This window comes from Pseudophryne corroboree, chromosome 1 (assembly GCF_028390025.1).
Source record: "Pseudophryne corroboree isolate aPseCor3 chromosome 1, aPseCor3.hap2, whole genome shotgun sequence".
NCBI lineage: Eukaryota > Metazoa > Chordata > Amphibia > Anura > Myobatrachidae > Pseudophryne > Pseudophryne corroboree.
In genome coordinates this window covers 873,519,781-873,534,915 of record NC_086444.1, presented here as the reverse complement: position 1 = coordinate 873,534,915, position 15,135 = coordinate 873,519,781, and the positions used below count along the sequence as shown (strand labels likewise).

The 15,135-nt window shown below is 47.2% G+C and overlaps 1 protein-coding gene across 2 annotated transcripts in view; it reads left to right on the top strand.

Annotated features, from left to right (window-relative positions):
* The first annotated feature begins 792 nt into the window (after nucleotides 1-792).
* The window catches only part of B4GALT1 (beta-1,4-galactosyltransferase 1), a 219,353-nt gene continuing 205,010 nt past the window's right edge, over nucleotides 793-15,135 (top strand). The window contains exon 1 of one of the 2 annotated variants that reach the window (XM_063920061.1): nucleotides 793-1,526. In XM_063920061.1, the coding sequence (XP_063776131.1) occupies nucleotides 1,217-1,526 (310 nt within the window). In that variant the 5' untranslated portion in view covers nucleotides 793-1,216. The remainder of the gene's footprint in view (nucleotides 1,527-15,135) is intronic. The other variant, XM_063920060.1, reaches the window with a different exon arrangement.

The following is a 15,135-nucleotide window of genomic DNA, read 5'->3' as shown; positions in this document are numbered from 1 at the left end:
AACGAAACTGACTGAACTGATCGCAGTGGCAGAGTAAGTCCCGAGCTACTCAGAAACTGCAAAGAAATTTCTATTCGCAATTATGCGAATCTTTCGTTCGCAATTCTGCTATGCTAAGATACACTCCCAGTAGGCGGCGGCTTAGCGTGAGCAATGCTGCTAAAAGCAGCTAGCGAGCAAACAACTCGGAATGAGGGCCTAAATATGGGGATCTGGTCTGAAGATCGACAGTGTCTAGGTCGACAATGTTTAGGTCGACCACTATAGGTCGACAGTCACTAGGTCGACATGGTTTCTAGGTCGACATGTGCTAGGTCAACAGGTCTAAAGGTCACCATGAGTTTTTCACATTTTTTTTTTTTCATACTCAATGATCCACGTGGACTACGATTGGAACGGTAAAGTGTGCCGAGCGAAGCGGTAGTGGAGCGAAGGCACCATGCCCGAAGCATGGCGAGCGAAGCGAGCCATGCGTGGGGACGCGGTGCACTAATTTGGGATCCCGGTCACTTTACGAAGAAAACAACACAAAAAATAAATAAAAAATCCTCATGTCGACCTTTAGACCTGTCAACCTAGAAACCCTGTCGACCTTCTATCCATGTCGACCTAGTGACTGTCGACCTATAGTGGTCGACCTAGATACTGTCGATAAAACGAACCACACCCCTAAATATGTACTATTGCCACGCTGAGGAAGGAGAGAGGATGACACTGTGTTATCTGTAGAGACGCAGCGGCAGCATCGCTTTTCTGTTTCGGATAAGAGACTGCTGAGCTGGGTTGTAAAATGAGAGCAGGCTGCAAACATTTCAGGAAACACAGAGAGGGGCGGTACAGCTGTTACACCACCGCCAGGCGCCTAGGGTCTCTGTGCGGACCTGCCCTTCCTCACCCCCTCCTCCTCCATGACACCCTTGCCGTGACGTCACGTGCCTTCTTCTCTCCCCCGTCCCGCTGCTACATTGATGTAGCATGTACAGTGCGGGGCGCAGGGCATCGCTGGCGGTGTAATAACTCCTCAGGATTCAGGAACATCGGCCGGTGACTGCGATGTTTGGAGCAGCTTATCCGCTCCCCGTTGCTGTATGAGCCCGAGGTGGTCACGTAACCCTAGCCTTGGAAAGTGCTGTTATTTTACTATGGGAAGCCAGGGACGGCTTGTGTGAGCAGGGTCTCGCTTCCTCCGCTCGCTGCTCTCCGCACGACGACGACGATGATGATGAAAGATCCGCTATTACCGGGCGCCAGCGCTGTCCTGCCCGGCGCCTCGCTGCAGAAAGCCTGCAAGTTTCTGGTGCTCTTCTGCGCCCTTCACCTCACTGTTACCCTGGTCTACTACGTGTCCGGCGGGGATCTGAAACTTTTCCAGTACTTTCAGAAGCAGCAATTCCAATATAGGGAGAAGACGAACTCCACCAGCGGCCCCCTGGTCTCTGTGCTGGCCAAAGCGGAGCAAGCTGCTATGCCGGAGCCCAGCAGCCCGGAGGATCTCGCACAGTGCCCAGACACCTCACCACTGCTAGGTAAGAGATGTCACCACTTGCATCAGCATAATAGGTTATGTCGACATTAGTCACACAGTATCTCCACTACATCATGTCTACAGAATGCGTGTTGCCGTGTTCAGGATGTTGGCTTGTGACTTGTCAACGCTGCTACAATGTCACCATTTCAACCTAGTCAATATAATAACATTCGACATGCTTATGTATGTCGACATAGTAAATGAATGCATATACGTGTTTGTATTGTGGCCAAGTTGTTAGGGCAAGGGTGGCCACACCCAGGGGCGGATCCAGGAAAAAAATGACAGGGGGGGCACCTTGTGCATGCCGAATGGCGTGCGGTCCCATGAAGGTGTGCGTGGCCTCACAACAAGGGCATAACCTAGCAACAAGGGTCTTGGCCTCAAAGGGAACATCGTATTCGTAAGACGGGAAGAGGGTGACATTTTGGAGAGTCAGCGGGTGACAGGAGAGAGAGGGTGATGGGTTTATAGTGACGCAGGGGAGGGGCAGTGGATGAAGGAAACATAGTGGGAGACGGAGAGGCAGTGGGAGGCAGAGTGGGAAACACTGGGGAAAGGGTGACGAGGAAAAAGTGGGTGATGCCAGGGGGAGGTGGCAGTGGGTAACAAGGAGAGGGGGTCAGGGAGAGGCAGTGGGTACCTAAGGTCTCTGTAGGAGGGAGTAGTGAGACATTTGTAGTGAGGTTTACAGAGGCATGAAGGGAAAGATTCACTGGGGAAACAAACATACACACGGTATGAGCCGAAATTCACATTATAGCACACGGTATGAGCCGAAATTCACATTATACCACACGGTATGAGCCGAAATTCACATTATACCACACGGTATGAGCCGAAATTCACATTATGCCACATATACTGTTTTTCCTTGGTACAAACAGTATATGTTTCCAATTATGCCACATATACTGTTTTTCCTTGGTACAAACAGTATATGTTTCCAAGCAATATATACTGTTTATACCTAAAGATGGGAGCTTCAAATGGCGGCAATGGGGAGGCAGGGAGCGGGCCACCCACTCAGACGGGTCTCCTCTGCTCTCTGCTCCACGCGGTAGTGGCGACTGGCGAGCGTCCTGCCCCAGCAGGGCTGGATTAAGGTTTGAGGGGGCCCTTGGACAACAAACTTGTAGGGGCCCCTATTAACATAATTGTGTTACAAAAAAGTGTATGTATGTGTGTATATGTGTGTATATGTGTGTGTGTGTGTATATATATATATATATATATATATATATATATATATATATATATATATATATATATATATATATATATATATATATAGTAACAAAAGCAGGCGGCACTCCAAGTCTGTGGTAGATTTCACGTGTATTACACACAAAACTTAATCCAACGTTTCGGGGTCCAAGCGCCCCTTTGTCAAGGTGAACAGTGAATATAGGTGATACAATTCATACCTTATATAGAAGAAGAAAGCCCGCCAGGTGTCCCGTTCACGCCCGCCCGGCCGCCTGCATCGCGTCTCTCCGTCTGTCTCTGGATGATGACGTCATGGATGGTGCGCCTCCGTGCGTACGTGGTTGTCAAGGTTACAGGACGCTGTAAGCAGGCCGGGCTGCGGCGTGAATAGAAGAAAACAGATAGTGTCGTATTAAGCATAAATACAGAACCCCACACCAAAATACAAACATAAATAAAGTGCTCCAATGGGAAAAATTGCATAAAGCTTCATTAAGGTGATATCTGCAGAAACACCGGCACTAGAATCGTGCATATAAACGTGATTGACAAAAGATTATAAAAACTCAAAAAAGGGAGATTTTAGGAACGCAAAAAAGATATTATGACATTGCAGAGGGTGATCTGGAGAAATCTGACTGTCCACTATGCTATGACCTTGCAATAAGGGATACCTAGTGCTTTGTATGCGGACCACCAAAGCAGGGGGCTAAGGCTGTGTATATAAAGGTTGAATATTAAAGACATCATCGTGATTATTATTAGAATAAGTCCTGTCTAGTGTGGGAACTCTCAGATATCACCTCAATCAAGACAAGGGAGATAAATAGTTAATAAAAAAGCAACTTGCAGCGTCCTGTAACCTTGACAACCACGTACGCACGGAGGCGCACCATCCATGACGTCATCATCCAGAGACAGACGGAGAGACGCGATGCAGGCGGCCGGGCGGGCGTGAACGGGACACCTGGCGGGCTTTCTTCTTCTATATAAGGTATGAATTGTATCACCTATATTCACTGTTCACCTTGACAAAGGGGCGCTTGGACCCCGAAACGTTGGATTAAGTTTTGTGTGTAATACACTTGAAATCTACCACAGACTTGGAGTGCCGCCTGCTTTTGTTACCCCTTATCCAATTCAATCTAGGAGGGCACCCAAGCATTGAATCCGGGAAGAGGAGTGCCGGTCCTTTCTTTTCGCCTATATATATATATATATATATATATATATACATAGTATTGCATAGATGCACTCTCCTCTTAATTTATTCACCATGTAGGGTGCTCTTTAATTATTCCTCACCGGAATTGTCCATATCCACAAAAGTAAAGGCACTCACTACTATTTTCATATTTCAGCAACACACAATTGTTTTTATTAATGTTCAATCTTCAGGCACAGCTGTATCAATTCGCTGTTTCAATAAAGTATGTTCATTAGCTCAGGGTCACAAGATTCAACTTATCATATACATCACTTTTTCAAATGCATTTCAATAATCATCGGGAAAAAACTTCCTCTTATTATATATTCCATTCTGTGACTCCAAATATTAGGCCAACATGCTCTTCCATTTTAAGATACATCCTGTTTCTTTAATATGTCTGTCGACTTCGGCCGCTTACGTGCCTTATTAGACTCACATCTATAATAAACAAAAACGAACCATTACATAAAGATTTGTTATAGGTGCATCCATTCGTAGTACTCACTCAGAAGTTCACATCAACTACCTGCCATAGCCGGATCCCCGGCGTGCGTTCCAAACCAGCTGCGCATGTCTACACACTTCCTCCATGTCCGGGCTTTAAACACCCCCGCTATGGTCACGTGTCACGCTAGACTCATTTGCGTGTCACGTCCGGCTCCACTCTATGACTCACTAATGACATGTTGCGTCCCGCGCCCTCTTATGACGCTTTTGCGGTTCACATGCGTTTCACCAGTTTGTTGCTCTTTACTTCCTCAATTCTCATGGAATTAATCTCCTCATTTCTATTCATATCCTATTCTTGTTATCTCCGTGTATTGAATTAACTAATGGGAGCAACTAGTAATGCATGCACCTTCACAATCAAACTAGACAAACACCCCTTACAATTAAAATCATTGATCATGTTTTCCAGACCACCTGTGGATCTGTAGAATGTGACCGTAATGACTACACCGCACCAAGGCCAGATTAAGGCTAGTGGGTGCCCAGGGGCAACTAAATTGTGAGGGCCAACACCAATAAAATTGTTTCTACCCCCCACCACTGACTTTATTATGTCCCTTAGCGGATGGGCAGGATGTACTAAAGCAAAAATGCGGTAAAACTCCCGAAAACAGGGGTTTTACCGCATTTTAAAAATTTACAAAGACCGTACCGCAGCGTTATCGCCGTCCAGGGTATCGCCATCTCTGGATGGCAATACCCTATAGAAGCCTATGGGCTTCTTATCTCCGACCGCCGCAACCCGCCGCAGACGCCGATTCCCCCACACCCCCCCGGATTACCTTCCTCCAGGCTGCCCTGGACCCGGAAGGTAATCTCCTCCTCCCCCTAGCAACGCAGCCGGAGGTCCTTCCGGCTGCAGGAGAGAGGAGGAGGCGCCGGGGGCAGCCTGCTGCTGCTTCCCGGCGTCTAGCCAGTGTGGGTACCCCTGGGAGGTGACGGAGACCCCCTGCAGACCAACCTAACAGGTATCGCGGGGGGGCCTCCGTCACCGCATCGTGATATTGATTGCATATGTTAGTACATATGCGATCAACATCGCTGCGGTAACCGGTATCTTAATACATCCCACCCAGACAGAAGATGTTATGGAAAGAGAGAGGTGAGCATGAGATAGAGAGGTTGTCAGGGAGAAAGAAGGGAGCAAGAGAGTGGATGAAAAGGAGAAGAGTGGGTGTCAAGGAGAAAAAATGAGCAAGAGAGGGAGGGTTTCAGGGAGCTAGAAAGATAGGCAGAGAGAGAGGGTGTCATGGGGAAGAGGAGCGAGACGGGGGGGGGGAGAAGCAACTGGGAGAGAGGGTGTCAAGGGGAGAAAGGGAGGGGGAGCAAGTAAGTAAGTAAGAAAGCGATAGAAAAGTGGGAGAGAGAGAAACTGCCTGTTACAGCATGAGGTCTGTGCTGGGGGCCGGAATTTCTTTGCATTAGGCCCTGATCCTTCCTAGTATATCTGTAAATCACTGCATTATGTCCATGGGTGTGTGTGTGTGTGTGTGTGTGTGTGTGTGTGTGTGTGGGGGGGGGGGGGGGGGGGGTAGGGTTTTTGCTAGTCAGCCACACCCACTCACTGGAAGGGTGCAGAGTGGGCAGGGTCAGGACAATGTTTGCCACAGTGTGGGGTCCCCTGGGAGACCGCCCTGTCCTCCCGGCCTATAATCTGGCACTGTGTATACTAGCTAGGTGGCATGGAAAACGTGAACTGTTCGGAGTCCTCATCCTTACTCAAGGAAAAGGTTGCCAGATGAGCTGAAGATGACCACTTGGTAGTGGGGCTAGGCTCTTTAGTTATTGAGTCCTGCACTCATCATGTTGAAATCCTGTGATTTGCAGGTCCATGCGGGTGGGGCCAAAATGAAGCAACTCGTGTAAAATTGGCCATGCCCCCTCCATATGGAGCTCCGATTCGGGTGTTATGTCCCCATCCTGCTCACTTCACTAGTAATTGGGCGGTATGAGGGAGATCCACCCACTCTTCTGTGGGTTCGTGGGACAACGTGGAAAGTTATGTTCTTGTATAAACAAATAAGAACCTATGCTGCCTTAAAACATTTTGGTCAATCCAATTGCTTGTGAAGGGTGCGATGTGCCATGCCGCTGCGTTTCAACACTGGCAACAGCATCCAATCTCGCACCCTTTGCAGGTTTCAGCACAAAATGGTTTGGAGCCCTGTGGGGTAGTAAGCACTTTTGGGCGAGTTCTGGTCGCCGTAAAGTGCTGCCGTGACAACTCGCACCCACAAGATCATTGTGGCTAATTGTATTGACCTCATTGTTGTGGCTGCAAAAATTGTATTCACCTGTATATTATGTTTTCTCTATCGTCCTAGTGGATGCTGGGGTTCCTGAAAGGACCATGGGGAATAGCGGCTCCGCAGGAGACAGGGCACAAAAAGTAAAGCTTTACGATCAGGTGGTGTGTACTGGCTCCTCCCCCTATGACCCTCCTCCAAGCCTCAGTTAGATTTTTGTGCCCGGCCGAGAAGGGTGCAATCTAGGTGGCTCTCCTAAAGAGCTGCTTAGAAAAGTTTAGCTTAGGTTTTTTATTTTACAGTGAGTCCTGCTGGCAACAGGATCACTGCAACGAGGGACTTAGGGGAGAAGAAGTGAACTCACCTGCGTGCAGGATGGATTGGCTTCTTGGCTACTGGACATTAGCTCCAGAGGGACGATCACAGGTACAGCCTGGATGGTCACCGGAGCCTCGCCGCCGGCACCCTTGCAGATGCTGAAACGAGAAGAGGTCCAGAATCGGCGGCAGAAGACTCCTCAGTCTTCTTAAGGTAGCGCACAGCACTGCAGCTGTGCGCCATTTTCCTCTCAGCACACTTCACACGGCAGTCACTGAGGGTGCAGGGCGCTGGGAGGGGGGCGCCCTGGGAGGCAAATGAAAACCTTTTTTGGCTAAAAATACCTCACATATAGCCTCCGGGGGCTATATGGAGATATTTAACCCCTGCCAGAATCCACTAAAGAGCGGGAGACGAGCCCGCCGAAAAAGGGGCGGGGCCTATCTCCTCAGCACACAGCGCCATTTTCCTCACACAGCTCCGCTGGTCAGGAAGGCTCCCAGGCTCTCCCCTGCACTGCACTACAGAAACAGGGTAAAACAAGAGAGGGGGGGCAAAATTGTGGCAAAACTATATTATTAAAGCAGCTATACAGGGAGCACTTATTATAAGGCTATCCCTGTCATATATAGCGCTTTTGGTGTGTGCTGGCAAACTCTCCCTCTGTCTCCCCAAAGGGCTAGTGGGGTCCTGTCTTCGTTAAGAGCATTCCCTGTGTGTCTGCTGTGTGTCGGTACGTGTGTGTCGACATGTATGAGGACGATATTGGTGTGGAGGCGGAGCAATTGCCAAATATGGGGATGTCACCTCCTAGGGGGTCGACACCAGAATGGATGCCTTTATTTATGGAATTACGGGATAGTGTCAACACGCTAAAGCAGTCGTTTGACGACATGAGACGGCCGGACAATCAATTAGTGCCTGTCCAGGCGCCTCAAACACCGTCAGGGGCTGTAAAACGCCCTTTGCCTCAGTCGGTCGACACAGACCCAGACACAGGCACTGATTCCAGTGGCGACGGTGACGAATCAACCGTATTTTCCAGTAGGGCCACACGTTATATGATTTTGGCAATGAAGGAGGCGTTACATATTGCTGATACTACAGGTACCACAAAACAGGGTATCATGTGGGGTGTGAAAAAACTACCTATAGTTTTTCCTGAATCAGATGAATTAAATGAGGTGTGTGATGAAGCGTGGGTTGCCCCCGATAAAAAAATGCTAATTTCAAAGAAGTTATTGGCTTTATACCCTTTCCCGCCAGAGGTTAGGGCGCGCTGGGAAACACCTCCTAGGGTGGACAAGGCGCTCACACGCTTATCAAAACAAGTGGCGTTACCCTCTCCTGAGACGGCCGCACTTAAAGATCCAGCAGATAGGAGGATGGAAAATATCCAAAAAAGTATATACACACATACAGGTGTTATACTACGACCAGCTATAGCGACAGCCTGGATGTGCAGTGCTGGGGTAGCTTGGTCAGAGTCCCTGATTGAAAATATTGATACCCTGGATAGGGACAATGTTTTACTGTCTTTAGAGCAAATAAAGGATGCATTTCTTTATATGCGTGATGCACAGAGGGATATCTGCACACTGGCATCACGGGTAAGTGCTATGTCCATTTCGGCCAGAAGAAGTTTATGGACGCGACAGTGGTCAGGCGATGCGGACTCAAAACGGCATATGGAAGTTTTGCCGTATAAAGGGGAGGAGTTATTTGGTGTCGGTCTATCGGATTTGGTGGCCACGGCTACAGCCGGGAAATCCACCTTTTTACCTCAAGTCACTCCCCAACAGAAAAAGACACCGACTTTTCAACCGCAGCCCTTTCGTTCCTTTAAAAACAAGAGAGCAAAGGGATATTCATATCTGCCACGAGGCAGAGGAAGGGGGAAGAGACAGCAACAGGCAGCTCCTTCCCAGGAACAGAAGCCCTCCCCCGCTTCTACAAAAGCCTCAGCATGACGCTGGGGCTTCTCAAGCGGACTCGGGGGCGGTGGGGGGTCGTCTCAAGAATTTCAGCGCGCAGTGGGCTCACTCGCAGGTAGATCCCTGGATCCTGCAGATAATATCTCAGGGGTACAGGTTGGAACTAGAGACGGATCCACCTCGCCGTTTCCTGAAGTCTGCTTTACCAACGTCCCCCTCCGACAGGGTGACGGTCTTGGAAGCCATTCACAAGCTGTACTCTCAGCAGGTGATAGTCAAGGTACCCCTTTTACAACAAGGAAAGGGGTATTATTCCACTCTATTTGTGGTACCGAAGCCGGATGGCTCGGTAAGACCTATTCTAAATCTGAAATCCTTGAACCTGTACATAAAGAAGTTCAAGTTCAAGATGGAGTCACTCAGAGCAGTGATAGCGAACCTGGAAGAAGGGGACTTTATGGTATCCTTGGACATCAAGGATGCGTATCTCCACGTTCCAATTTACCCCTCACACCAGGGGTACCTCAGGTTCGTCGTACAGAACTGTCACTATCAGTTTCAGACGCTGCCGTTCGGATTGTCCACGGCACCTCGGGTCTTTACCAAGGTAATGGCCGAGATGATGATTCTTCTTCGAAGAAAAGGCGTATTAATTATCCCATACTTGGACGATCTCCTAATAAGGGCAAGGTCCAGAGAACAGCTAGAGATGGGATTAGCACTGTCTCAAGAAGTGCTAAAACAGCACGGGTGGATTCTGAATATTCCAAAATCCCAGTTAATTCCGACAACACGTCTGCTGTTCCTAGGGATGATTCTGGACACGGTTCAGAAAAAGGTTTTTCTCCCGGAGGAAAAAGCCAAGGAGTTATCCGAGCTTGTCAGGAACCTCCTAAAACCAGGAAAGGTGTCTGTACATCAATGCACAAGAGTCCTGGGAAAAATGGTGGCTTCTTACGAAGCAATTCCATTCGGCAGATTCCACGCAAGAATTTTCCAGAGGGATCTGTTGGACAAATGGTCAGGGTCGCATCTTCAGATGCACCAGCGGATAACCCTGTCTCCAAGGACAAGGGTATCTCTTCTGTGGTGGTTGCAGAGTGCTCATCTATTGGAGGGCCGCAGATTCGGCATACAGGATTGGATCCTGGTGACCACGGACGCCAGCCTGAGAGGCTGGGGAGCAGTCACACAAGGAAGAAACTTCCAGGGCGTGTGGTCGAGCCTGGAAACGTCTCTTCACATAAACATTCTGGAACTAAGAGCAATCTACAATGCTCTAAGCCAGGCAGAACCTCTGCTTCAAGGAAAACCGGTGTTGATCCAGTCGGACAACATCACGGCAGTCGCCCATGTGAACAGACAGGGCGGCACAAGAAGCAGGAGTGCAATGGCAGAAGCTGCAAGGATTCTTCGCTGGGCAGAGAATCATGTGATAGCACTGTCAGCAGTGTTCATCCCGGGAGTGGACAACTGGGAAGCAGACTTCCTCAGCAGACACGACCTTCACCCGGGAGAGTGGGGACTTCATCCAGAAGTTTTCCACATGCTGGTAACCCGTTGGGAAAGACCAATGGTGGACATGATGGCGTCTCGCCTCAACAAAAAACTGGACAGGTATTGCGCCAGGTCAAGAGATCCGCAGGCAATAGCTGTGGACGCGCTGGTAACGCCTTGGGTGTACCAGTCGGTGTATGTGTTTCCTCCTCTGCCTCTCATACCAAAAGTATTGAGAATTATACGGCAAAGAGGCGTAAGAACGATACTAGTGGTTCCGGATTGGCCAAGAAGGACTTGGTACCCGGAACTTCAAGAGATGATCACGGAAGATCCGTGGCCTCTACCTCTGAGAAGGGACTTGCTTCAGCAGGGTCCCTGTCTGTTTCAAGACTTACCGCGGCTGCGTTTGACGGCATGGCGGTTGAACGCCGGATCCTAAAGGAAAAAGGCATGCCGGAAGAAGTCATTCCTACTTTGATTAAAGCAAGGAAGGAAGTAACCGCGCAACATTATCACCGCATTTGGCGAAAATATGTTGCGTGGTGCGAGGATCGGAGTGCTCCGACGGAGGAATTTCAACTGGGTCGATTCCTACATTTCCTGCAATCAGGATTGTCTATGGGTCTCAAATTGGGATCTATTAAGGTTCAAATTTCGGCCCTGTCGATTTTCTTCCAAAAAGAATTGGCTTCAGTTCCTGAAGTCCAGACTTTTGTTAAGGGAGTGCTGCATATACAGCCCCCTGTGGTGCCTCCAGTGGCACCGTGGGATCTCAATGTTGTTTTGGACTTTCTCAAATCTCATTGGTTTGAACCACTAAAAACTGTGGATTTGAAATATCTCACATGGAAAGTGACCATGCTACTAGCCCTGGCTTCGGCCAGGAGAGTGTCAGAACTGGCAGCTTTATCTTACAAAAGCCCATATCTGATTTTCCATTCGGACAGGGCAGAACTGCGGACTCGTCCGCATTTTCTCCCTAAGGTGGTGTCAGCATTTCATCTGAACCAACCTCTTGTAGTGCCTGCGGCTACAAGCGACTTGGAGGACTCCAAGTTGTTGGACGTTGTCAGAGCTTTAAAAATATACACTTCAAGGACAGCTGGAGTCAGGAAATCTGACTCGCTGTTTATACTATATGCTCCCAACAAGTTGGGCGCTCCTGCGTCTAAGCAGACTATTGCTCGCTGGATTTGTAGTACGATTCAGCTTGCACATTCTGTGGCAGGCCTGCCACAGCCAAAATCGGTAAAAGCCCACTCCACAAGGAAGGTGGGTTCTTCTTGGGCGGCTGCCCGAGGGGTCTCGGCATTACAACTCTGCCGAGCGGCTACGTGGTCGGGGGAGAACACGTTTGTAAAATTCTACAAATTTGATACCCTGGCTAAGGAGGACCTGGAGTTCTCTCATTCGGTGCTGCAGAGTCATCCGCACTCTCCCGCCCGTTTGGGAGCTTTGGTATAATCCCCATGGTCCTTTCAGGAACCCCAGCATCCACTAGGACGATAGAGAAAATAAGAATTTACTTACCGATAATTCTATTTCTCGGAGTCCGTAGTGGATGCTGGGCGCCCATCCCAAGTGCGGATTATCTGCATTACTTGTACATAGTTGCAAAAATCGGGTTATTATTGTTGTGAGCCATCTTTTCAGAGGCTCCGCTGTTATCATACTGTTAACTGGGTTTAGATCACAGGTTGTACGGTGTGATTGGTGTGGCTGGTATGAGTCTTACCCGGGATTCAAGATCCTTCCTTATTGTGTACGCTCGTCCGGGCACAGTACCTAACTGAGGCTTGGAGGAGGGTCATAGGGGGAGGAGCCAGTACACACCACCTGATCGTAAAGCTTTACTTTTTGTGCCCTGTCTCCTGCGGAGCCGCTATTCCCCATGGTCCTTTCAGGAACCCCAGCATCCACTACGGACTCCGAGAAATAGAATTATCGGTAAGTAAATTCTTATTATCATGCAGAAATACCCATTGTCTTGTGTGCTATTTCAATAGTACATGTACCTACTATATCCACATTCAATTAAAAGTTCAGCTCATACTGTACTTCTGTATAATGAATAGTCCCAAAACAAAATGTATATTGACACACCATTAGTAAGTCTGTCCTGGTTACTGTGATCCTGCCAATTGTTTTTAATACTTCCCATATAATTCTATAAAGCTTGCGTGTTGTAATCTTTTATTTTATTTTTTAATCTGTTAATTACCATTCAAATGTTTTTTGTTTTTTTTAATACAGCGCATTTCCTGTTTTGTGTTCTATTGGTGTTTTAAACAAACTGTATATTGTATGTATTTCCCAACCATTACAATTGCACTCCCAGCCCATATGAGTCATAAAACAGTACATTTGTTAGCAGTCAAGCCCAGAAAGACAGCTCATCAGGTTTTCTAAGCATTCCTAATTAGGTGAAATAAGCCTAACGATAATACAATCATTGTGTAATATAGGATGAAATGCATGATCAGCACAACTCTTAATTTAAAGCAATGTCTTAGTGGCCAATTGATACTATGATATTAGAAAGACGGTCATCTGACTGACTATGGGGCCTATATATTATCGCAACAGATATTTTAATTTTGTAATGTTCATTGTAGGTGCAGGGAGGATATATATAATTTTAAAGGGCAAAAATGCACAGCTGCTGTAGCGATACATCACATCTAATTATTAGGTCCAGCAAAATTAAAATATGCCTCACTAATTAGCACTCTGCACCTAGAGTGAACGCTATTTTGTGAGGAGATATACTGCTATGTAGGAATGGCCATCGATCGTACTGTTGGTGGAAACCCATCTGTAAGGGAATCATCGATGGTTTTGCCCGTCAATGTTCACCCTTTAATATTGAGTTGGTCGTGGGCCAATCAGGGCCTGTGGGTGTTAGGGGGTGGAGCTATGCTCTGTGTCACTGAGACTCTGGAGAAAAATAAAATATGTGATAGCTCTTTATCTTCGATGGTGGGAAACCATCTGGTTCTCCCCCATTGATGGTAAAAATAATTACCATCAGTCATAGACCATCGATAATTTCGAATCATTGAAGGCCGATGGCCATCCCTACTGCTATGTACTAAAGTTTTCAAGGGCAGCAGTAGCAATACTATCCTTGCAGGTTACTGCCCCGGTATTTTGGACGTTTGCGAAAGACTTCTCTGGGAGAATCTGACTCTGCACATGCTTACAGTGTCAGTTTCCGCCGCTGGATGTAGGCTGCGCTAGAGGGATCGGAAGATCCCCCTCCTGCAAGTAAGCTTCCATAGGCTTTACATCACATGAAGGTGGTAGACTAATGGGGCCAAACTTCCAAAAGCTTTATAATAAAGCTGATAATAGTGGGGACTGGGATCTGCAGTGCTAATTAGCCTTCTGCAGGCTATTTCTGTAAAATCTCCTACATTAGGTTATTAGTACATAACAACGATTTATAAAATTATACATAACCTGCAGTTTATACATCATTTTATGGAAAAAAGACCCACTTGATAAATAGGCACTTAGATTTGAATGCTGACAGCTGTTTTTAGCAGACTAGTTTTTTGAAGTCTAGTTCCACTTCTATATAAAAAAAACAAAAAAAAACACTATACTTGCTGTTGGTATATACAGCAAATTACCCTGTCAGCTAAATGCCGTTACATTTAGTTATGTTTCTGTACTTTAACTTACTGTATATAGGGAATGCTGGGGGAAATACTTTCTAGTCGCCTTTTTACACAACCCAAAAGCAAGTTGTTCTTAAGATGCTGAAAAGTATATGACTATTAGGTTTATTCATGTAGCAGAGAAAAGCCTTGTTTTGAGAAAAACAGCCATCACCATACTTTTTGTATGGTGAGTGCGATTCATGAAGGAATGGAAAGCTCAGCTTTCCGTTTCTCCATGGAGATCAGGTTTGCCATCTCAGGATGACGCAACCTGAACATCAGACTGCTCTCTGCCCGGCACCCGTGCTAGCTCCGCCCCTTTGACCTCCCAGCAGCATCCCGAGGCGTCAGCCGGTGGAGCATGCGCAAGAGGAACCCATCGGCTGACTCCAGGCATCGCAGAGGGGGCTGACTGGAGAGGACCTCATCGCTGGACCCCAGGATACCACATTGCATCACTGGAGAGGTGAGTATACGTGAATTGCTACTTATTACAGCTATATATCGCATCGAAGACGTGATGTATAGTGATAAGTAATTTTTTTGTTTTTACATGACTAGACCCCTATGAATTAATGTTATATGATGTGTGGGCCCATATAAACCCCCTTCCCCCCCATCCAAATGGCAAATTGCATTATTTCTCACACTGTGGGCTTAATCCAATTAATTTGTCCTCGAATGCCACTTAAAGAGGAACCATTGAGAGCTGATTTAAGAGATTACATTTGAGTGGACAGTCTTTTAAATATTGGGGCTGCTGTTAAGAACTTAATTACCATTGGTACATGATCAAGACATGCAAAGTTTGTAAGTTGCCCATACATTTGGTGTTTTAAGTGATCATTTTGCTTTGTAGAAGGGAATTAATTTAAAAGACCCCAAATTTTAGACATCATGCTTTATTAGAATTACTAGTCTATAATAATCTCTAATACATAAATTAAACATCTGCCATCATCAGTCTATTGGTAGTCTCTTCATCAGCTTAAGCAGCCCTGTCCGAGATCTTATG